General features: G+C 37.5%; 1 protein-coding gene across 2 annotated transcripts; it reads left to right on the forward strand.

Annotated features, from left to right (window-relative positions):
- Positions 1-615: 615 nt before the first annotated feature.
- Positions 616-24,125, forward strand: LOC129281172 (E3 ubiquitin-protein ligase MIB2-like). Of its 2 annotated transcripts, none has more exons than XM_064113203.1 (18): positions 616-890; positions 5,820-6,082; positions 7,279-7,453; positions 8,885-8,991; positions 9,217-9,384; positions 10,393-10,502; positions 10,986-11,096; positions 11,695-11,799; positions 12,837-12,996; positions 13,644-13,747; positions 14,827-14,972; positions 15,554-15,710; positions 16,632-16,789; positions 17,544-17,670; positions 17,885-18,109; positions 20,981-21,159; positions 21,720-22,669; positions 23,418-24,125. In XM_064113203.1, exons 2-18 carry the CDS (start codon positions 5,842-5,844, stop codon positions 23,618-23,620), a joined length of 3,426 nt encoding a protein of 1,141 aa, XP_063969273.1. In that variant the 5' UTR covers positions 616-890; positions 5,820-5,841; the 3' UTR covers positions 23,621-24,125. The 2 variants fall into 2 exon arrangements, with proteins under 2 accessions (XP_063969273.1, XP_063969272.1); XM_064113202.1 differs by having other exon boundaries at positions 813-890; positions 5,827-6,082.
- The last annotated feature ends 347 nt before the right edge of the window (positions 24,126-24,472 follow it).

Raw genomic sequence — 24,472 nt, forward strand, 5'->3', positions numbered from 1 at the left:
TCATCTACAGCCAGCTTAGTGAAAAGGCCCTGCGAATGTTCAATGATGTTTGAGGATGGGAAAGTCTGATTGATGTTTTGTGTCTGTCACTGGTGTACAGATGTGAGGGGGGGCTTGGGTGGCCATGGATCCCCCCACAAAAGATTTTCACAATTAAGAAAAGTAGAAAGGGAAAGGAGAAGGGGTGAAATATGTGATAATTTTTTAAATATGTTGAAATCTTATCACAAAATTATATTTTTGTATTAAATGGGTCAATAATTTTTGTTGCTCACTCGCTCTGCTATTCTGTGAAACTGATATGAAATTAAGGTAATGATAATTTATGGATCAACACATGTATATTTTGACAAAAAGACAAAAAAGTGCAACATAAGTTATAACTCCCGAACTCTAGGTAGTACCTAGAGAGGAAGAAGTCCTCCAGGAAGAGTAATTGTCTTCAAGCTAGGGGTGGTGGGAGTTCCTCAATGGTTGCAGTCATACTGAGCATTCAGGGGAGATCAACTGTTTTTTGCCAAATTTTAACAAAAATCTCCATAAGTATTCTGGGAAGGCTTTTGCTTTGCTTCATAATCAGCCTGCCATTCTTTATTTCTCCTTTTTCCCCTCTTTTCAGGTTCAAACCACACGAAAGATGAAAAGAGTTACTAGTATAGCACCTTGGACCCGAACCCCCCCCCCCCCCCCCCCCCCCCGCGCCGCTGTCAATGTGTAGTCGGGGAACCCCCGCAATTTGTGCGATCTCAATCGAATCGCACACACGCGGACAGATATCCGGCCGCGCCGGCCGCCGGTAATACGGTATACCTGCGCTGCATGCTGCATCAACCTCACAAATTTATGTAAATAACGGACACTGGATGCCATTTACAGTTCGAAATTATCAGGTATGTTGTACGTTCAATTGCTGAAATAAGGGAATGTTAAAATAGGGAGTAGTAAAGTGCATGATATATCTACTTCTAGACCCAAATTGGTCGAAATACGGTAGATATTGATATTTGAGAATGAGATTGTAAGTGCGTTGGACTAGTAGTTACAGAACTTGTCTTGGGAAGTTGGGAACTCGGTACCGGTACCCCGGATGGCGGGAGAGTTCAGTGGCGTGGCCGTGGATGGCGATGGGGTCTAAGAAGTAAGATTCGCGGGGGAAACCAGCCCAGGCATGAGAAAAAATATTGGCATCCAAAGGTAGAATCTAAGAAAAGAGATTCACTGGATATTGTCGTTAACTCTTTGTGCGCTGGACCATGAACCCGTCTGTACTGAATTATTTTCAGGGAGGGAAACAATGCATTGTTTGTTGAGTGTGAAATGCAAAGTTCGCACGGCACTGAGTGTGCATTGGTGCGAAGTACGCGTGGAAAGGGTTAAACTAAAGGGATGGTCCAGGATGGAGATATTTAGATCTATATCTCAATAAATAGAGTAAAATTCACAAAGCAAAATGCTGAAAATTTGATCAAAATTGGATAACATTAAATAATAACGTTAGATCTCTGTGACTGTGAGTAACTGCATCGGTGTGCGGCCATTCAGTAGACTCAGCAATATTAAATCACGAACACACTCTTAACATGTACACTACACATTCACTAACTCACTCCCAAACTACAAAATCATCCGGCGACATGGGCAAAATCTTGAATAAAAAGTGAAATTTTCTTACCTATATCACCATATCTTGCGTCAAAAATATCACCATCGGTACTTCTTAACATCGTAGTTAAGAAACAAGGTCTAAAAAAGTGGATTCTTCATGGTTTTCCCAATGTTCGTGGATTTTGAAAACATGTCCTCACTAAAAATTGGCACTTTCGCGAGCTGATGTCGGCCGCCATTTTTTTTCAATGCTAAGATCGAAAAAAATAAAAAACATGAAAAATACGACAACAACACCTCAAAATATAGCGCCCTACGTGCGGTCGTTGCGCGTACGCTCGCTATTTTCACATGCGTTTGCAATGGAACTGCTCACTTAGCAGCGTTTTGTGCCATTTAGAGGTGAATTGCAGCTGTCTCATGGAGCTTGCGGGAGTGCCATAGGAATTGTACAACGTACCGTGCACCGGAGACAGGGTGGCCGCACACAGCAGGGGCCGCTGGGGCGGGGGGTTTCCCCCCCCCCCCTTTTTTCCAAAACCGTGTACAAAAATGTAAAATTACCATATGATTGTGATTTTTTGCATGGTCAGCCCCCCCCCCCCCCCCCCCACTCTGAAAACCGTTCCGAGGCCCCTGCACAGAGTATGTTATCGGGGTCAGAATTGGTGGTCAATCTTGACCACCGCGATTGTGATTCAAGCAATTTGTTAATAGTATAAAATAAGTAGACACTAATTGCCAATATGAATTGATTGTTATGATTTATTTAGTATTAATTAAAAGTCATTGACAAATCACATTTCCATCCGGTGTTGTGAGTGAATTGAATTGAATATCAATCAATTCATATATACAATGCTGCAGACCCTCAAGCCAACAACTCTCAATTCAGCTGTGCTCATCGCTTTGTATTTCTAAAAAGCATTGCATACATAGCATCAGCATGAACAGAAATATTGCTTTGATTTCTACATGTTCTACACAAGAATGACACTGAACAGTGAATGATAGTATCAATGCATTTGCCTTTGATATAATGGCCATTTTAGCAGGAAAGCTAAGTAAGATCAACTTTGTTACTGATACTTTACTTAGTTTGTAAAACTTTAAGCCAACATAAATTCTTCTCCACTAATTACGTTTGTAAATTTCTCAAAAGTTTCTTTGATTCTGCTAGTATAAAGCCTCTAGCTACAATCTGTGATTCTTTGCAGCAAATTCAAAGGAGGGTTGGCCTATTGTCATTGATCCCAATCCAATTAGTAGCCCTATTGTGACTACCATTGTAATCCATGTTGACCCATTGGCACCTGGGATAATCCCCCTCCACCTATCTCTTTTAATCCTTAGTGGCCTATCCATCCCTGCAAAGATCTCCCCATTTTCTTTGTTTTGAGCAATTGACAAGATTATTTGTATAGGTCAATCACAGCTCTCTCAATACCCTTTTATCCCTTGTCACCAGTCCTATGCTGAACCTTGTGAACACATAATTTTTTCCCTCACTCCCCCTCCTTACCTCTCTCCTTGTCATTCAATCTCTTTCTCCCTCTCTTGCCTCTCTATAATTCAGGTTCCAAACCCCTTTATCCCCTTTCAGTATTATTTTCTCTCTTATTTTCTTTATTTTGTTCTCCACATCTCCCATCCTTTTCTCCAAATTTGATTAAATTTGATTTCAAGTTTGATTTTGGAGAGTGTGTTCAAGCAGATGTGGATCATGGATTCAAGTTATTAAATTTTACACTTAATGTGAAACTGTCACATTTGAATCTCTCTAGTGCGCCTTTGAATATCCCATGCATTAACAAGTTTGGAAGTTGGCATTTCTTGTAATAAGCAATCATTTTTTATGATGTAGATTTTTAAACAATTAATTTTTACAATACAATAAAAATGATTGATTTTAATGCATTTGATTCATTTTTTTAGTTTATGGTAAATGGGCTGAATGGCAATCAGACCAAATGGTTTGTACAGCGTAGATGGACTGTATTTACAGACATGCCGATCTTTCCCCTTTTTAGAGTATTTGTTCCTCTTTTTTGCTCTGAATACACCAATACTTTTTTATATGATTTGTTAATTTTTTTTAATATTTCCGATCAAGGGAAATGTATTATACACAGCGCGTGACACTAGCACCGGTCGGACAGTCCTAGACTGGTAAATATCACTGTCGGGCCAGTAACCTCTTGCATGAGAGGAACAAGTAAATTCTTGCCTACAAGCTTTAAGAGGGTGAATTATCAAGTTTTCAAGTAGAGTCTTTTCACATTTTTTTTTTTCACCAATCTCACTACAAGTGACTACATCAGGCTGGAGATTATTACGTTGAGACAAATTTTTAAAAATCCTCTTTTTTGTCAAAAAACACTTTTTTTTCCTTCTAAGAATACTTTCTTTTTTTTTTGTAGAAGGTTGGCAGGTCTGTATGTAGATGAACCAGGATTGGACCATATGGGATCAGACAATCAGAGAATAGTGGTTGTAAACCAAGGGTGGTATTCTAGAACACTCATAACTTTTGTCATAAATTTTGTCATTTCTCTCCGAGATGTGACACCGCTATGATTGTCCCAAATCGGTATTCTGAACATTGTCTTTTCCCTGTCATATCTCTCTAAGTTCCCGCCCATCTTTTCGGAAGCAAACCAATCAAAATCATTGTTAGATCCCAGTGAGAGCCCTTCTAGCCAATAGGAAGGCCCCGTGACAGGCAGGGCGTATCCCCCAAAAAGTTGCTGGCATCGCGCAACTACACTTACATTGATGCGCTTAATTACAAAGAGAGACAGGGAGCTATGAAGGATTTAGTAGAGAAATAGAAAAAGAAGGAAAAAAGAGTAAAAAAGGAGGAATTAATATGTAGGGCCTTACTAATTGCATCATGAAAAATAAATTTTAAAAATTGTCATGGATGGTGAGTTAAACTAATACCACAATCTAATCTAAATAATATCATATGTTTGACATTCAGTTGACAGGGTACCGGGATATTTGGTACTAAAAGATATGACAAAATTTATGACTGCTACCCCCCTGTCATATCTTTTGTCATATCTTTTGCTAGTATGAAAGGATTACGCGCATTTAAAGCCGCATATTTTTGGTTTGCGCTAAAGAGAAGAGACAAAATTTATGACAATTTTTTTGACAAAATTTAAAGGGATGGTCCGGGCTGAAAGTATTCAAAGCTTAATAAATAGAGTAGAATTCACTGAGCAAAATGTCGAAATTTCATCAAAATCGGATAACAAATAACAAAGTTATTGAATTTTTAAGTTAAGTAATATTTTGTGAAACAGTCGTCATGAATATTCATTAGGTGAGCTGATGATGTCACATCCCCACTTGTTCTTTTGTATTTTATTATATGAAATTAGGTTTATTCAAAAATTTTCCTCCAAGAACTTGAAAAAGTTGGATTGACAACTGATTTAGTGCATCAGATATTTATTGCTGCAACTTATTTCATTATAAGGGAGAAATATTATTCACACAAGTATGAAATAATGAAAAAAAAAATGATTTTATGCAATAACATAAGAAAACGGAAAGTGGAGATGTGACATCATCAGCCCACCTAATGAATATTCATGACGACTGTTTTCACAAAGTATTGCTAAACTTTAAACTTCAATAACTTTATTATTTGTTATCCGATTTGATGAAATTTTTTGCATTTTGTTCAGTAAATTCTACTCTATGTATTCGGATATAAGTATTTTCAGCCTGGACCATCCCTTTAAGACATCCACCAGAATACCGATTTTGTCATATCTCTGAGAGAAGAAAAAATATGGAGAAAAGACGATGTTCAGAATACCGCCCCAAGTGGCTATTTCACTGATTCAACAATACAAAACAATTATGACACCTTGAAATGAGACAATATTTATTTTGTAAAAGTTCTGAGCTATCTACATCAATTTTTGTTTATGATGGAAGATTATGATTTCAAGGTCATGCTACATATGATTTCTGTTCCGATTTGCAGAATTTCAACCTTTTTGAAATAAAAATACTGGGTTTACAAAAATTCCTTTTTTGCTAACAAATTGTATTATATACTTGCCTATTGGAGAAAGTTGAAAATAGTCTCTTAACACTCAAAATCCCTTTTTCATCCCCAAAATACTGCAATACAAGGTTGACATCCCTTTCATGTGCATGTTTTAATTTCGAAATTGCATTTTCTTACAATCCAGTTTGTAGCAACTCCTTAAGAAGATGAGCTGCATCTGGGGTGGTAGAAACCGTGTCATACGAGGACCAGATTGGATATATAAGAACCAAGATGGCGGAAGGGGACATGCAGGAACTGTCTTGAATCATTGGGGAAGCCAGCAACCGTACTCTCCCCCCAACACCATAAAGATCCAGTGGGACAATGGGGATAAGGGTCTCTACCGGATTGGCTACAACAAGGCCTATGATCTTAGGTTCCTCGAATCAGCTAGTACATGTGCAGGTAAATGTTGTGTCAAACCAGGGCCCTGTCTTACAAAGTGTTATGATTGATCCAATCAATGTCAACTGGATGGAAATCCATCCATACTATAATTTTTCTACAAGAAATTTGCACAATGTACTTAGTAAACAAAGAGAATCACACTGAATTTTCAAGAGAATGATGAATGTATGCATATACATCATATATCTAGAAAATATTTTGAACAAACATAGATTTTAGATGTTGATGTTGCTGGCCATCCATAGTTGTGGTTAATCGGATCAATCGCAACTCTTTGTAAGACAGGGCCCGGGTCAGTGTTTCATAAAGCTGTCGTTCTTTGTTATTGGGCATGATTAATTTCAGTGGAAGCCTCATAATTGAAGATTTTGAGAAAAAACACCCTCTTGTTTTTGCCTTCATTTATAGCTGGCATGAATAAATGTATATATATGTGTATTTGGGGGATGGGGTATATGGAATGTAATTTGCATTTTCCCCCATTTTTATGCCCAATGATTTAATCTGGTATATTTAACTATTAACATACTGTACATGTATATTTCAGTGTCAGATTTACAGTGTTTTTATGGTGGCAAATCAGGTAAGGCTTTGCCTTTCTAGTTGCCTCCTCATTCATTGATCTACTTTTTTTTCAAATATTTTCCAGATTTGATGAATATTTTATATTTTCGTAATGTATGGTAACTTTGAATGTACCTTGTTTTGTTCTTTTCTTTTGTTGATGATTATCGAGCAGATAAAAATCAATCAAATAATTTAATTTGTGGGTGAGTCTTTTATTTCAGGTACTTCTCTTTGCTTTAACATTGTGCAATTACATAAAATACATAAGTAGGGACACCATAGATCATGATATTTTTCAATATATTGAGGCAGGTGTGGGGGTGATGCTTAAGAAAATGGTCGACACAAAGAATGTAAAGGTGTTTGAGGATTTTAGGTGGAGATTTTGCTATGCAGAAGGCAAAATTCCTTGTCACCCTTGAGTATTTCTGATGCTGGTAGTAGTATATGTGTGTAAAATTTGGTTTTTACAGACTTGTATCAGATGTGATTATTTACAGTCTTCTGGTAGCTTCCCTCTTCCAGCTTGGTTTAATTCCCACGCCACAACACCCAGTTTGCAATTAAATGTATATTTGCCTTGTGACTATTTATCAAATAATGTGATGTTTTCATTTTTGTACCAGATCGTCATCATAAGGTCTGGTGTGATGGATGTAATATGGAACAGATAAGAGGAATTCGGTGGAGGTGCACCGAATGCTATGCCATCGACCTCTGTACTGCATGCTACATGAGTGATAAACATGATCTTAGTCATGCCTTCGCAAGGGTTGTTTCTTCCATGAAGACCTCAAAGGGGTATGTAATTTTTTTTTTCTGGGCATGTTCTGTTACGTATTTTAAATAAAACCAAATGTAAATCTATCGCAAATTGTTTACAAATACTTAAAATTTATCATAAATATTGATTATAGTTCTTTATGTTACAAGGGCCTATTTTATAGACTTTCATTTACAATGTGTTTGTGTTTTAAGAGTGATTTTTTTATATAAGACTAAGAGAACGATGTAGGTTTTTTCATCTATTTTGTCTTATTTTTTATTAATTTGTAATTTCCTCTGAGAATTAATAAACATTAAAACAAATTAATTGGAATTTAAATCTGAACTTGAATTTGCTCTGAATTTTAGATTTGAATTTCATTTGCAAAGTTCTGAATTTAATTTGGATTTAATTTGAATCTGAATTGGAATTTGAATCTGAAAACTCTGAATCCTAAAATCTGGATCTGGACTTTGTTTGAATATTAATTTTGATTTGAAAATTCAATTTCAATTTGATTTTTATAGGGCTGTTATCGATAGCCTCTTTATCGCTAGTCTTGTCGATAATCACATGTTTTTTGCCACTTAGCGATATTGATAACCTTTCCCTCGTTGTCGATTATACCCGCTATTATGTAGGGAAATGAGAGTGATTTTCCGCGATTTCACGGAAACGACCTTTTGAAAGTGGCTTTTCAAATGGAAAAATCACGGAAAACATAGTTTTCCTCAAAATGCACAGAACAGTAACAGAAATTACTCCAAAATCTCAACAAAATACAAATATTTACTAGCCACAAAACACGATCCCACTGCGCTATAATCATGACAATCCAAATATTGTGACTGCACTCGACTCCATTCGATCGTATATCAAAAATATTCACAAGCGCAAGCTCAATTTTAGCGAAGTACCAATTTAGAAGGCAGCACACGGCCGTGTGTTGCTACATTCGAAGATGTACAGCACGATATAAAAATGGCAATGTCCAAATTAAAGCCCCAAAATTATCGATAAATCTTCATCTAACCCTAAAATAATGATAACGTGAAAGGTGAGGATGTATTTATGCTAAATATGTTTGTTAAAAGATGTTATGTAATCGTTTACATCCGATGAACGCGGATTTTAAAGCGTTCTTGGTACAGCTAGTGGCAGATACAAATTTTGGCCAACGCAAGTATTGTGTCATCGCTATAATGCATAAAAAATGTGTATTTCATGATTATGTTCTTTTGTTGATAGTTATCGATATCGGTAAGATATTTTTAGTGATATATCGACAGAGAATTTTCTTAACGATAACACCCCTAGATTTTTAATATCAATTTGAAGTGTTGAGGTAAATTTGAGTCAGAATCAGAATTTCAATTTGATTGATTTTAGATTTAAATTTATATTTCAATTTTAAATTTTATTTCATTCTCAATTCTAACAACCTTATGTCTTTTGTATTGATACAGTGTCAAGGTTTTACCAAGATCATCTTCATTGCATATTCCTCTCAAAGGAAGCTTTCCTGGAGCGACGGTTGCCAGATATCCTCAATGGTGCAAGAAAAATACAAAAGGTTTGTGGCTTTATTACAAGATGATGATGATGATGATTATGATAATAATTATGATATTGATGATGATGTTGATGATGATGATGATGACGATGATGATGATGATGATGATGGCGATGATTATGTTGACAGTTCGTAATTGCTTTGCAAGACTTAACAAGATCTGAAACTTCTGTTACAAGTTTCTTATATATTTTTTTTCTAAATAAAACTTATCTTTATGTTCAGACTGGCAGATTGGGAGAGTATCTAAGATTGGACAGAGAGCAGATCTCAGCTTGGGACAAACTACGGTAGATTTTTCCTCTGGACGAGAAAGGGTAGAGGTCACCGATATCATGTGCGTGTTGCCAGGGTCTGGTGGTCACGTTTATGAGGGACATCTACAAAATTACGGTGAGTAGTCAGTATCTCTGTCACATGTTATCAGGGTCTCGGGGCTGCCATCTTTAATTGTGAAAAATCATATTCTTAATTTCTTTTATACTTTTTTTCCAGACTTAAGTCCTATTTTTCTTTAAAATTTCGAAACACACACCAAAAATTATCATTCTTACAAGTTTCAAAAATCCTATTTCTAGCAAGAAAATCCTATAAAGTGTCACTTTTCCCTTGAAAATCCTACTAATTTGCAGCTCTGGGGTCTTGTGGTCATGTTTGTGAGACACATCTACTAAATTATGATGAATAGTCTAGGAGAATGTTTTCTGTAAAAAGTTATCATGGTATGGTGGTCATGTTTATGAAAGACTTCTGGAAAGTTATGGTGAGTAGTTCAGAGTTGAATCTTCCCTGTGAAATGTTGTCAAGGTCTCATAGTCATGTTCATGAGGAACATCTGCAAAATCATGGCAAGTAGTTGAGAATAATCGTCCCTGTGATAAACAAATTTTATTGAAAAGACAGTATAGAATGAAGGAATTGATGCAAACTTCTATCATACTTTGTTTTGAAGTATGTAACAGAACTGTAAAAGACTTGGTGTACTTTCTTAGTTGATCCTTGAGTCTGTAACATTGGTTTTGGAGGATATTTCTTTATGTTCTGTGTTCATGGAGTGGAGGAGATTGGCTTTTTTGTCCACTATTTGTATCGACCTAGTTGAGATGCTCCTGTTGAATACAGCTAGTTAGAAATACTTAAGGCTGCACTCAACAAGTGAAGTCAAGGAAGTATGCGTGAGATGTCTTCATGTATGTAGAAACAAGTGCATTTCGTTTGAGACTATGTCACAAAGTTCATAGTTTGTGATTCTCTTTAAAGACAAATATTTGGATGAAAAAATATCTTGAAACTTTGTTCAAATAAAGTAAATATTGAATGACTATAAAAAAAATAAAATGCTGTTGCGATACTTGGCGATAAATTGCGTGTATGATTTTTTTTAAATTAATTTTATTACAGGTGAAGTACAGGTTGTGGATGAAGGAGACAAGGTTTTGATAACAGCAAGTCCAGAGGAAATGCAGGTACTTCACGAACGCAGAGGATTATGGGATCTTGACATGATCAAAGTAAGCATGAATGTTCTTTCTGAATAAGAATATTGGTGGAATATCTTCCATAGCAAATTGTAGTCATTCTGAATAACTAGAGGGGGGGGGGGGGTGGCTATATGATAAAGTCCAGCACTGGGCTTGTAATACAAAGGTTAGCATTTGATTGTATTGCTGAGTTTTAAGCTTCATATTGTAACAAGAAACTTTTCTCCTAAAAATTGAATATTAATTAAATATTGAATTGAAAACCCGTTTTAGCTCAGTTGGCAGAGCGTCCGTCTCAAAACTGGGAGGTCGCGAGTTCAAGCCCTGGCTGCGTCAGACCAAAATACATTAAAATGTGAAAGTTGCTGCTACCCTGTAGGGCGTGCAACAATTGAAGGGATAGAGCAAGGGACCGAACGATTGTATGCCATTCCAAATAATGTAATAGCTTTGATAAGTCTAGAGTCGGTTTCCTTGGTCTGACTGAACCTTATATATTTATTTTATTTACAGACTTGTAGAAGAAAAGGATATGTGACTAAAAGAACGGATGCAGGTAACGTCAAAGTGACTTTTGATGACATCCAAGAAACTTTCACTATGAATATTGCTGCTGTAAGAAAGGTAACAGTAACAGAATATTACATTTTTCTCCCGTTTTCCCCCTTCAGTTTTCTAATGAATAATATGCAGAAGAGAAAACAAAATGTTGTTCCTTTACAAATAATAAAGAGCATTGAGGGTTGGCTGGGTTAAGGATGATGTATGCACGGAAATGGACGTAGCAGAAGGAAGGATTAGGGCATTTAATTGCTTGGAGAGTGAAGTAAATCTGTATTATTTATAATATAGTATCATTACCTTCGAGAATTGGAATGAACTGTCTGGCTACTTTGAATGATGATGATAATGATATGCAACATTTATGTAGAGCTTAATTCAAACGTTTCTAAGCACTGCAATATTGTTACCCTGGCTTTAGCATAGCTCATAAGGGATGTAGTCATGGCTGGCCTCGAGGTCATGTTTTGCCAGCCTTGGCCTCGTCCTCGGCCCAAATCAAAGTCTACAGGAGAAGGTTTTCTCCAGCGGCCTCGTGACTTGAAAATAACGACATCGACTTTTTCCCTGGCGCTTAGAAGTATGAATGGGCAATGCTTCAAAACCACCTTTGTGAAGTGGATTCGAGGTGATAATAGTTTGCTTTCTTATCTTCCTGTAGCTTCATCGTTTCAGTCTTGGTCAGGATGTCCGCATCAGTGGTGACGTCGAGATGGTCAAGAGACTACAGGTTGGACACGGTGGATGGAAAAAGTCTATGGATAAGGTGACTCTCCCACCAAGAACAGTTGAAAAACTTTTGGGCATACATTGAATAGGGGCCTATTAGTTTAGCATTTTTTACCAACTCTAAAACTCTAAAAATAAACCTAGAACAGCAGAATTGGGTCACTTGGAGGAACAATTATCTCATTTGATTTTGAGGTCATGGTCACCATTCATGTTTATATGACACCTAGATAGATCCTTGTCATTTGATTGGTTGTTTGATATTGAACATTCAGCCCATTTTACAATGATGTCATCAACCGTGTAATTTTGGATTCATACGATTTTGTCCATTGCAGGCGTGTACCGAGACTGTCCACAGACCATAGTTATGTACGCGACAATCAACACACCGAGCTCGCACTGCATAAACATAATTATTTTGCATCAAATGCATAAATTTCATATGAAAAAGAATTTATTTTTAGGTGTCATATAAACCAAATATTGAATGTTCTTATTCGGGCAATGGACAAAATACTTCATTCGGTGAAAGATGATATGAATGATCTATTCAACAAAGCGTAGCCGAGTTGAATGGATCATTCCATCTTTTACCGCATGAAGTGTTCTGTCCATTGTACTCATAAACATTCATTATTTCCATACTATTTGTTGTGTGGAATATTTTCATCATTCACTACCAAAACAGGTTGTGAAAGTTCTTAGGAAACACTTCAGTATTCTATATACAATGCCCCATATTCTGAACCCCTGCTTATGGTCTCACTCTCTGCTGAAAGTAGGGTAAGCCCAAAATGTCAAAATTTTGTGTATATTGTCTGTTTCTTATGTTACTTGTGTTCTTTCTTCATGTCTATATGGTGATACAAACTATTTTTGATATTTTCTTAGAGAGTTCAGAATGAATTGAGCACCAAATTTGTTGACATTGAACCACTTGTGATTTGTGTCACAATTGGCTATCCATAGTTAAACCACAACCAGAATTTGAAGGTAGTTGGGTATAATTTCTTCTTTCATGTTTGTAATTGGTTATATGCTCTGTATGAATTTATTTTTCTTCTTCTTCAGGCCATCGGTGTTGTTGGGAAGGTGATCAAGGTCAAGGAATCTAACATTCATGTCAAGATCCAAGACAAAACTTTTGTCTTCAACTCCGCGAACCTAGCTCCCGCCACCAACATTCCTCAGCGGAAGCCGAAAGAAAAGTCATTTGAAGAGTTTTTAATGAGTGAGTTTTCAGTTTAGCAAATTTCCATATAATGTGATTTCATAAGAATACGTTACAGTCATTTGCAAATAATCTGTGCCCACCTGAAACCTCATTTGTTCCTGATAGGTCTTCTGAAAAGCATCGCCTATGAAATTTTTTGTCTAAATGGACTGACATTGTACTTGTTGATATGAATCGTACAGAAATCATATTGGAGAACATTAAGGAAGTACTGATTTTAGGATATGTGAAGTTTTGAGTTGAACAAGTATTATGAAATATTGTTCTGCTCAGCCCAGCTTCACCAAGCTTTTAGATTTATCTTAAGGCTGAATTTCTTAGTATATAACATTGGTCATCATGCACAAATACAAATTCATTATATGATCTATATATAAATCAGTCCTGGGCTCCGTAACACAAAGGTTAGGCATTAACCATTAATCACTAAATGAAATGGCCTATCAAGATCATCGTTGCATGCGCATTTTGCTCAGTAGATGACTAGGAACCAATCAGAATTGTTCTTTCAAATTAGCGATTAATCGCTAACCTTTGTGTTACGGAGCCCAGGTCGCAAAAATAACATAAAGAATTTTTTAGATAAATACGACTCATAAATATAAAATTTATTCTTTGAACAATATTCTTTCTATGCCGTACAGATGTCGCCCAAGACATCCAGAAACCTGAAACGATGATATCGCTTGCAGTAGCTTCCCACAACATCCCGGCTGTTGAAGACATGTTGAAGGAGCACCCAGAATGGGTTAGTGTATCAACATTAAAGATAAATATCACTTGTTTTTCTGCAACCAGCCTCTAGGAAATAAAAAAAACACTCTAAATTTTGACCATTCTAAAGCCTTCTTTAATATTTCTGTCAACTTTTGTAGCAAAATCATCCATATCTTTGGTAAAAAAAGGTAGAGAGGTCTAGAACTTGTTGCAGAAAGTGTTGCAATCAATCACAACAACAAAAAAATCAAACAAAACTTGATATTCAGCCAATCAGAAGCACCCATTTCAGATTAATTGCATTTGATTTTCGAATTGTGATTAAACACATATCTTTAGCAACAGGCCCTTGGTCATGAAATTCAATTGTGGGAGAAACTACCTCAAAGCGATTGAAAAATATAGATTGTAATGCTTTGGAGAATCAGTGTATGCAATACAATTTGAGAATCACCAACATGACAAGTTTCAAGTTTGCTGAGGTCACAATCATTGAAATGTATGAATGGGACTTCACGTAACATTTAGACTACTCGGTTTAGACTGTTCTCAGTCAAGACTTGAATATGAGGGAAACGTATTCATATATGAGGGCAATAAATTCATATATATATATAATGCAGCCCTCAGCAATTTGTTTTCGGCCTTTATTGTATTTGTTTATGTCGGCCGATGAAGTTTGTTTGTGTTTTGTTAGTTTTCTGTTTCTATTTGTAAATTTTGTCAATGCTATTGTCTTTTTGGGGCCATTCTCTACAAGCAGTTTGCTTTTTTATGTTCCTAGCCATATTCTTTATTATTTATTGCATAATTATTTACACTGTATTTACATATTTTTATGGTTGAATGAATTGGATTGAATACTTGAATTATTTTAATTTCTCGTACTATCGTTACAGGCCATGATAAGTTGAGCTTCTTTACAACTCTGAAATAAAATTCATTATGTGCGTGTAACTGAATGTTTGAAATGTGTCTGATAAACTCAACAAGAACTGTTTGAATTCTCTTAATTTGAAAGTGTGATGGTTTGAAACTGAATAGCATACCACAAACTAGAATTGCCGCAATGATGATTTTTATGCGTTTATTTGTTCTTAATGTATCCAGATCCGTCATGAGCCCACCATAGGCAAATCGCTTATTTCGGTCGCCAGCGATGACGTGGACATGATGAAAATTCTTGTTGAGAAAGGGGCCTTCATTGAGAGCTATGATGAGCAGGGCTGCACACCACTCTTCTATGCAACTACGGCGTAAGTCATTATTGTGTTCACATAATTAGAAATGTATTCTTCATACATGTAGCCTACAAATAATGAATATCGGTGAGGGCTAAGTAAGACTTTCACGCACGGGGTATGTTTTGAACAGCCCACAATGTATGTCTGGAACAGTTCTAAAATGCCTGAGTCATAGCCAAGGGCGAAAGAGTTCATCACTAATTTACCAAACATGCTGCCCTTTAGACCAACTCAGAACTTTGTAAGTTGATACCCTCGTGCCTGTTGTTCATTGACAAGCACCAATGAAAGCCTCACTGTTATTTATGCCTTCTCTGCTTGCACAGAAAACTGCAGCTCGTGATGAACGAATATAATGAATTCTCAGACTAGGCGTTATTGGCAATATTTTGGCGAAAATTGACTAACTTCGAAATCAAATATTGACCAGCACTATACCAAACAGTCCTTTTCCAGATTACTACACAGTCTCACCGTGTAAACCTACCTATTATCTAATTTCCACCGAAATTTTTTTTTTAAAGATTAGCATTCTTAAGATATTCCTTATGTGGCACACTTTTTTTCCAATTTATGATTGTTCCACAATGAAGAAACAACTACGACGGTGTGCGGTACCTCCTTGAGCAAGGGGCTAATGTTGATTCAGCCAACTTTCAAGGTCTGACCAGCTTTATGGTTGCTTGTGAAAATGGATCCTTTGAATGCGCACACTACCTGCTCATGCATGGGGCTGATGTCAACCTCAAGGTAGGCTTTTTTTTATTATTATTTTATTCAATATCTTAACATTTACCATATATTCGTTTTGTTCATTTTTAATGGGTTCCCTATCACAAGCAGGATACCTAAAGAAGCTATTCTTGTAAAATGATTGATCAAAATGGATTATTTTTAACTGATTGATTGGCTAAAATGATAAATTTGAAATCTGAACTTAATAAGCAACTTGCTTAGATTTTTATAAGGAGTAGGAAATTTCAGGATGCATATATCTTCTTTATTTTTTTAGCTCCTCCGCCAACCTTGGATGGTTGTTGGAGGCATTTTTCGACCATCTATCCCGTTTTTGTCTCACAGTAACTAAATAACTATTGATGGATTAACATCATACCTGGTCCCAGTATGCTTATATGAGGACCAATGATCTGATAGTTTTACCGGTCAAAGGTTAAAGGTTCTAGAGGTCATTGTATAATCAAAAGTGTGTCTTTAAAGGAAAAATAAAAAAGAGAAGGTGTTTGATATTTCGATATCACAAAGTCAACAGTCCTGCTATATTGAATTGGGTATTGAAGGCGAGGCAGCCTGATGCATTCCACTTGGGTCTTTAAACAAAAAAACAAGGATGGAGGGAGACTAAAGAATTACTTATTCAATCCTAGTTCTCCGGCAGTGTGGGGTGCATTGGGAAGCAAGCTGTCATTTGCATCCACTTCAACCTCCAACTGATTGTTATTAAAGTTACGGACCTCAATAACCTTGAGGAAAGTCCGTCGCCAGATGTGCTTGGAAGGCCCCTTTTCCTTCTTCCATTTGGTTGCCAAATTATTGTTGTGTTAGGAGCATACATTCTTAGAACATGCCCTGCTACTCTAATCCTGCTTACTTCTATTTCCTGATGAAATTGTCAGTATTGAGGTATGGTTGTTTAATTTCTCAATAATTCAGTCCAAAGATGATTGTCTGCCCATAATCCGAGCCATCGGGAGCAAAGGAAGGACTATACTAGACCTTATTCTTGCCAGGAAGGAAGTAGACCTGAAGGCAACATCGTCGTCATCATGCATGACTGCAATGAGCTGTGCCGCCCGTACAGGGAATGTATAGTAAGTGCATGACTCTCACTGTAGATTTATTATTCCAACGTGAGATGTGATTTAATTTGATTTTACTTTTGGCTCCTTTATATGCACATCTCTTATTTTCTCTTCTCAGTCAATATTTTAGAACAAACTGTAAGATGAAATTATTAGTACTTTTTCAATCAATAATTCTTTAATTTGGTATGCATTTAATATTTTAAGAAGGATTTTGTTTGTCACTTGTCTATGAAAATCTGTTTCTTTTATTAAGTTCTTGTTTGTATTCAGTTGTTGATGTACAATAAATGTGAAATGTAGATATGAATAAAACCTTGCAAAGCTTTGGTTAAAATCAATGATGTGAATTACCATTTAATATTTTAATCTTTGAAAAGTGTACTGGTGACTGTGGTTAATGGTGTTATTTTTTTTACCCTTTGATCACATATTTTACAAAATTAGTGATTGGATCATAAATTGGACAGGTTGGACAGAAGAAGAAGTTATCTTGACATTTTCAGCCCATTCCATTCTTAAAAGGTGATGACAAGAATGAAAAAAATGCCCAGATATTATATTTTAATCGGCACCTGATTAAAGTAAACTTCCGTGTAAAATTGCAAAATTTATCACATCATAACTGTTTCAGGGAATATACAGTCCTATAATTAACTGTTACAACCTCTAACAGCAGGTTAAGTGTTTTGAAATAAACAAATAAGTATTCAGTGTGTTCACCATACTTTTCCATTTTATTTGCTTGTTGCCATGGTTACAGTGCACTTACAAAACTCATTGAGGCAGCACCTAAGATGGTTGATGTCAAACAGTGCAATGGAAATACACCCATCTTCAATGCTGTGTTGGCAAATTCCCTAAAAGCAACTGAAGTACTCGTCAAAAAGGTAATATTCGTAAAAGGTAATATTTGTAACAATTTTACCAACATTCATTGATATTGTATGATAATAAAATAAAAACGTGAATTTATAATAGCACCAGCTTCTGCCTTTGCTTAAGAAAAAAAACGTTTTGAGTATCGCCTTAATGAAACAATGTAATTTTGAAGTGCTATCTTTTATTTCCTTGTTATCACATTGTTATCTTGCATTTCAACAGGGCCACTGCAATGTGAATGTACAGAACTTTGATCAAGGATACTGCCCACTTCATCTAGCCATACTGAAGGAGAACTTTGAATTGATTGAGGTGTTGGTGAAGAATGGTGCCGATGCGAACATTCCCAACTCCGATGGGGAAACCTGTTTACAGATGGCTATGGATGCCCTGGATGACATTGAATGTGAAGATCGTCATGTTGATGAAGTACCTTTCATGGCAGAGGTTTGTGACTTGTATTGTTGCCTGTGTTGTTATTTCTTTACTGCTGGTATCATTTGGCAATATAATTCTGTCATTTTCATTGACTTTGAACAGGGAACACATGGTTTCCGTATTCAACGTCTAAGAAAAAATACTTCTGATGATGATGGTAGTGGTAATGATAGTGGTGATGGTGGTGGTAGTAGAAGTAGTAGTAAGAAGTGGTAGTAGTAGCAGTAGTAGTAGTAGTGGTAATAGCAGTAGTAGTAGTAGTAGTAGTAGTAGTAGTATTAGTAGTAGTAGTAGTAGTAGTAGTAGTAGCAGTTGTAGTACTAGTGATAATAGCAGTAGTAGTAGTAGTAGTAGTAGTAGTAATAGCAATAGTAGTAGTAGTAGTAGTAGTAGTAGTAGTAGTAGTAGTAGTAGTATTAGTAGTAGTAGTAGTAACAGCAGTAGCAGTAGTAGTAGTAGTAGTAGTAGTAGTAGTAGTAGTAGTAGTAGTAGTAGTAGTAGTAGTAGTAGTAGTAGTAGTAGCAGTAGCAGTAGTAGCAGCAGCAGCAGTAGTCACAGTAGTAGTAGTAGCAGCAGCAGTAGTCACAGTAGTAGTAGTAGCAGCAGCAGTCACAGTAGTAGTAGTAGCAGCAGCAGTCACAGTAGTAGTAGCAGCAGCAGCAGTAGTCACAGTAGTAGTAGTAGCAGCAGCAGCAGTAGTCACAGTAGTAGTAGTAGCAGCAGCAGCAGTAGTCACAGTAGTAGTAGTAGCAGCAGCAGCAGTCACAGTAGTAGTAGCAGCAGCAGTAGCAGCAGTCACAGTAGTAGTAGTAGTAGCAGCAGCAGCAGCGGTCACAGTAGTAGTAGTAGTAGCAGCAGCAGCAGTAGTCACAGTAGTAGTAGCAGCAGCAGCAGTCACAGTAGTAGTAGCAGCAGCAGCAGCAGTCACAGTAGTAGTAGTAGCAGCAGCAGCAGTCACAGTAGTAGTAGCAGCAGCAGTAGCAGCAGTCACAGTAGTAGTAGTAGTAGCAGCAGCAGCAGCAGTAGTCACAGTAGCAGAGCTTCCAAGTCTCCCGGATCCTGCGGGAGAATACTGGATTGCGATCCAATCTCCCGTTCTCCCGACCCCATGCCAAAATCTCCCGGATAATCAGGATTTTTAGCTGTTAAATTGTAAAATTCATACAAACGACTGTTTAACGAGTCTAGCATGTTCAACTCCCTAACACCCACGTGGAACCTCCTTATCACATTTTCATTTTACCCAGTAACTTCAACCAGTTTTTGTATAATCGTACATAGATTTTCCATGTAAATGAAGATAATTTTACTGAACGACTGGTGAAGTAGTCTAACAAGCCATTTTATTTCCGGGTTGTGCAATGTGTGTGATGAAAACTCTTCAGCGGTACTCCATGCACATGGCCCCCGATGCGCCCCAGTGCGGCTCCACCCGGCCGCGCTGCGCCAGGAAGCTCCGAGAAGGAAAGTTCACGAGCACTGCGAGGCATTTTTCGTAAGCTTGCTTGCGCCTTATTCGAGCTGAAACTGTGGATCAACGATGGGATTAACAAGTGGATTACTTTTACACCTCGACTTTCAGTTTCAGGAATAATTTTATTGACAATCCTGAAGAATAAGAAGCAAAGTGGAGATTTTTTCGCCTACTTTCACTTGGGTTGATCGGATTCGAACATTTTCTCTTTCGTGAGTGAGCTAGCCTGGCGCTGGCTGAGCTGTGCGAAGCATGCCCCGTCCCGATTCATCCACACTACAATCGCATCGCCAGTGACCATGGAGATCATGGAGATGGAGTAATCCAAGACCAAGACGACAAAATACTTGTCGAAGTATAAAGATACTTTTCAAGCAGAATGGGACTGTGTGACAATTTTCACAGGAATCCCTCAGAGACTTTAAACAGTCCACATATAAAGCTCATTTACCATGTTTACCACTACTGCAGCCCCTTCCCCCTCTGGCTCTGGCCAATTAAAGGTATTTTCATGTTGAATGCATTCTTTTATGAATTATTAAAAAAATCTACTGTATTGCCTGAAGTGTATATTTAGTCAATGACAATTCATGAATTCTCCCCAATGTGCATTTAATCTATCAGAATTTTTTTTGATGGTTTAGACAGCTGTCGGTTACTATCAAATGTTGTTTCTTAATGTGTTTTGCTACCCAAAACTCCCATCCGTGGGACAACGTTCCGCCGCTCCCTCACAAAATCATACCTCCGCGAAATCTACTGGATTCTATCATCCCAATGTTGGCAGCTCTGCAGTAGTAGTAGTAGCAGCAGCAGTAGTCACAGTAGTAGTAGTAGCAGCAGCAGCAGTAGTCACAGTAGTAGTAGTAGCAGCAGCAGCAGTCACAGTAGTAGTAGCAGCAGCAGTCACAGTAGTAGTAGTAGTAGTAGCAGCAGCAGCAGCAGTAGTCACAGTAGTAGTAGTAGCAGCAGCAGCAGCAGTCACAGTAGTAGTAGCAGCAGCAGTAGTCACAGTAGTAGTAGTAGCAGCAGCAGTCACAGTAGTAGTAGCAGCAGCAGTAGCAGTAGTCACAGTAGTAGTAGTAGTAGCAGCAGCAGCAGCAGTGGTCACAGTAGTAGTAGTAGTAGTAGCAGCAGCAGCAGCAGTAGTAGTAGAATGGTTTTGAACGTGGGGGGGGGGGGCTGACCATGCAGAGAGAGGGGGTGATAATGGAAAATAGGATGATAAAATTGAGTGAGGTAGAAAGGGAAAGAAACGAAAAGGAGGGTGGGAGAGGGGAGTGGAATAAAGAACAGACATTTACATGTAGTTAGAAACAAAATATCATTAGTCATGATAAAAGCTACATAGATACAATCTTCATTTATAATGTCTGATATTCAGTATGTTTTCATCTTTGATACAGATGAAGAAGAAATGGGGCCATGTTGGGATCAAGACAAATGGAGATGCTCTTCTTGCCTATCTGGTGTCTCATGGTGCCGACCTTGATGCTAACAACTGTGAAGACTTTACTATAAGGGAATCGTGTACACTAGAAGATGACCTCTTGCAGGCTTTAGATAAAATACAGTCCATTTCAAGGTATAAGTCATGATTAATGTAGTGATAAAAATGATGTGAGCCTTTCTGTCAATTTTATCACTTTCATTTATTTCGTATCCAAGTCATTATTTCCCAATCTTGTGCATTTTATGGTTAAAATTTATTTTATTCATGTACACATAACATATTTGTGTGCAGATCTGCCAACCAGTACATTTTTTGTTTAAAAATATGTTTGTTTGTTTTTTGTTTTTTTACGAAATACACTTTTTTGGCGAAAAAATACACTTTTTTTATCACAGAATACACTTTTTCATTCCCAGAGGTTGGCAGGTCTGTATGTGTAATGTGGTATGAATAAAAGTTATTAGTTTTGATGAACCACAATGAAACCTGACATAGTAACAACTGTATTTGCACCCTTTTTAAACTGTCAATGTTGAATATCTTTGCTAAATAGAGGTTTATCATTTGGTATATAAATCAAGCTTAAGTATACTCCAGTTTTACATTGAGGTAAGCAAATTGAATTCTGGATTACTTTGAGTCTTCGATATGAACTAACAACTCATTTCTATTTGTGATCATTTTTCTTTCAGGAAAGACATCTCCACACTTCAAAGCACAGCTGACCGTCCCCTGCGCAGCCTGACCAAGGTCTCTTCAAACACTGATACTGAGAATGGGTCTGGTCTGAAAAGCTCACTTACAACAAAGATGCAACAGCAGAGTGCAAGGAGGCCTTCAGAGCAGATATCAGTGAGTTCTGACAGACGGGGGTCCAAGAGATTTAGCCCAAATAATCCAGCCAAGAAGTCGTCAGTGGGGCCAGCAAGACCAGATGCAGAGTCACAGCATGCAAAAGCCTCTTCAGAGAAGCCAACAAGTCGGGTAAAACCAAGTGTAAAGACTCAGAATGGACGGACATCTCCAGAAAATTTGTCAGGGAGTTCGTCGAGACAGGATGCAAAGATGCTGAGTGCAAAGACATCTTCAGAGAATTCCTCTAGAAGTTCAGCGAGACCAGATGCCCAAAACAAGAGTTCAAGAACATCTTCAGAGAAATCTTCAACAGGTTGGACAAGACAAGGTCCAAAGGCATCTTCAGACAACTTTTCCAGGAGTTCAGCAAGACCAGGTGCCCAGGCAAAAACTGCAAGACTATCTTCAGAAAAGTCATCAACAAGTTGGGGAAGACCAGGAGCGCAGATGCAGAGTGCATTGGCATCTCCAGAGACAGAGTCAACAATGAGTTGGCAGAAGCAAGGAAGAAAGACACAGAGTGCAAGAACTTCATCACAGAAGGTGTCAATAGGTTCTGACAGACCAGAGACAAAGACACAGAACACAAGAAACTTTCCAGATAGGTCATCAACTACTCCTCTTCCTACAGCAGCTCAGAAAAGCAGTGCAAGAAATGCCTCTTGGAGGTCATCTACTAGCTCAGGAAGCCATCAGAAATCAGCAGGGAAAGGCTTGACGAATGGTTGGAAGAGAGGAGCAGGGGACAGCGATGCACAGAAATCCAAAGATGAACCTACAGACACAGGTTTGACATAATTATTATTCTTTGGATGAGTGGAAGTCTCTTCTTGAGATGAATTATACATGTACTTATCACCCCTCTCCCTCTAATAAAAGACACAGCCTCATCTTTCACACAGGAATCTTGCAAGCATTTGTTCATGGATAATCCTCCTATTCAGTCTAGGCAAAACAGTGGAATGTGCTAAAGCTGTGGTGAAAGACAGGTATGGACTTTTAATCCTGGTATGAACAGTGAAAAGCCCCATGCATCTTTAACAGCAGCTTTCCTCATCCCCCATTGTTTCTATGATGAATTATGGATGACAAGATGCGTGAAGGATATAGCTCCCAATTCACCTTCAGGAAATAATGCATTGGAAATACATCGGAAATGTCATCCACATTGTCCTACTTCATGAAGTGAGATGTCCTGTGAAAATTTTAATTCTTATATTTTTCTATCTCTCTTTTATTTGGTAGGGGGTGTTATTACAGGAATATTATAGTGTTTACAAATTTTCTGTGAATTGCAAATGTTTTCATATTCAATTGACATTTCAGTGTGAATGTGTATGTATTTTTATCATAAGAAAATTGCTAATTGATACTCACATAACTCTGATTATTTAAGTTTTTCTAATGTTATTGAATATGATTTGAGTTAGACCAATTAAAAATGACATAAATAAATGTTTGCCCCTTAATATAATAACAATGCAGTATTATTGATGTACAGATATCATAATTTCCTTTTGTTCCTACTTTCAAAGGTGAGCGTGGTCAACTAGAAGCAGAACTCCAACGCAAAGATGACCAGCTCAAAGCACTGAGGTCAAAGGTCAAGACACTGGAGCACCTGGTCAAGAAGAAAATCTCCTTCGCCTGTGGTCATGACATCATCAGAAGCATTGCTGAGCTCATCCCAAACTGCCCTGAGTGCAGGAATCCGATAGCATCGGTTGCTGATGCCTAAGAATAGGCAGAGAGTCTTGTAGTCATAGCCTGATACCTCAAGGCTGAGACATCAACTCCAAGGCATGGAAAACTCAAGGCCAAGGCAAATTTCAACATAATGTGCTCAAGAAACTTTTGATTAGATTTTCAGTGATGTCACCAGGGGCCCGTAACACAAAGCTTAGCAATGATCGTAGAACATTTTTCTACGATTGATTCCATTTACTACAATGTACAATCAATCGCTAACCTTTGTGTTACGGGACCCTGGATTCGACTCTGACAAAGACAATACTCAGGTCTATGGACAGTTATTAGTGATAGCACTGGATCATCACAAGTTATGGTGCAAAGTAGCTAGTGTGTCCAGACTGTTGAAACCCTTTAGGTCATTGACGGAAGTACTTCAGCGATACCACCTTGACAAAAAACATACTTCCCTATGAAGAGTGACCAGTGATAGCATTTGGTCATCACTAGTTAAAGGGGAATGAAACCTTTGGAACAAGTAGGCTTGTGTGGAAAGAGAAAAATAAAAGAATAAGAACAAAGAAAGTTTGAGAAAAATCGGACATATAATGAGAAAGTTATGAGCATTTGAATATTGCAATCACTAATGCTATGGAGATCCTCCTATTGGCAATGCGACAAAGATGTATGATGTCACATGTGAACAACTTTCCCTTTGATGGACTATGAAATACCCTCAAAATGTCTCTTTTTGCTTTTTCTTATGGTGATACAAACTCTTTATCCATGATGTATTCTTTAAAAATCTGTATTACGTGCCCTCCTATAGAAAGAACACATGATCTACTGAAAGATGTGATAAAAGAGGCAATTTAAGTGAAATATATACTAAAGTAATGGG

The sequence above is a fragment of the Lytechinus pictus genome, chromosome 18 (assembly GCF_037042905.1).
Source record: "Lytechinus pictus isolate F3 Inbred chromosome 18, Lp3.0, whole genome shotgun sequence".
In the NCBI taxonomy this organism is placed as follows: Eukaryota; Metazoa; Echinodermata; class Echinoidea; order Temnopleuroida; family Toxopneustidae; genus Lytechinus; species Lytechinus pictus.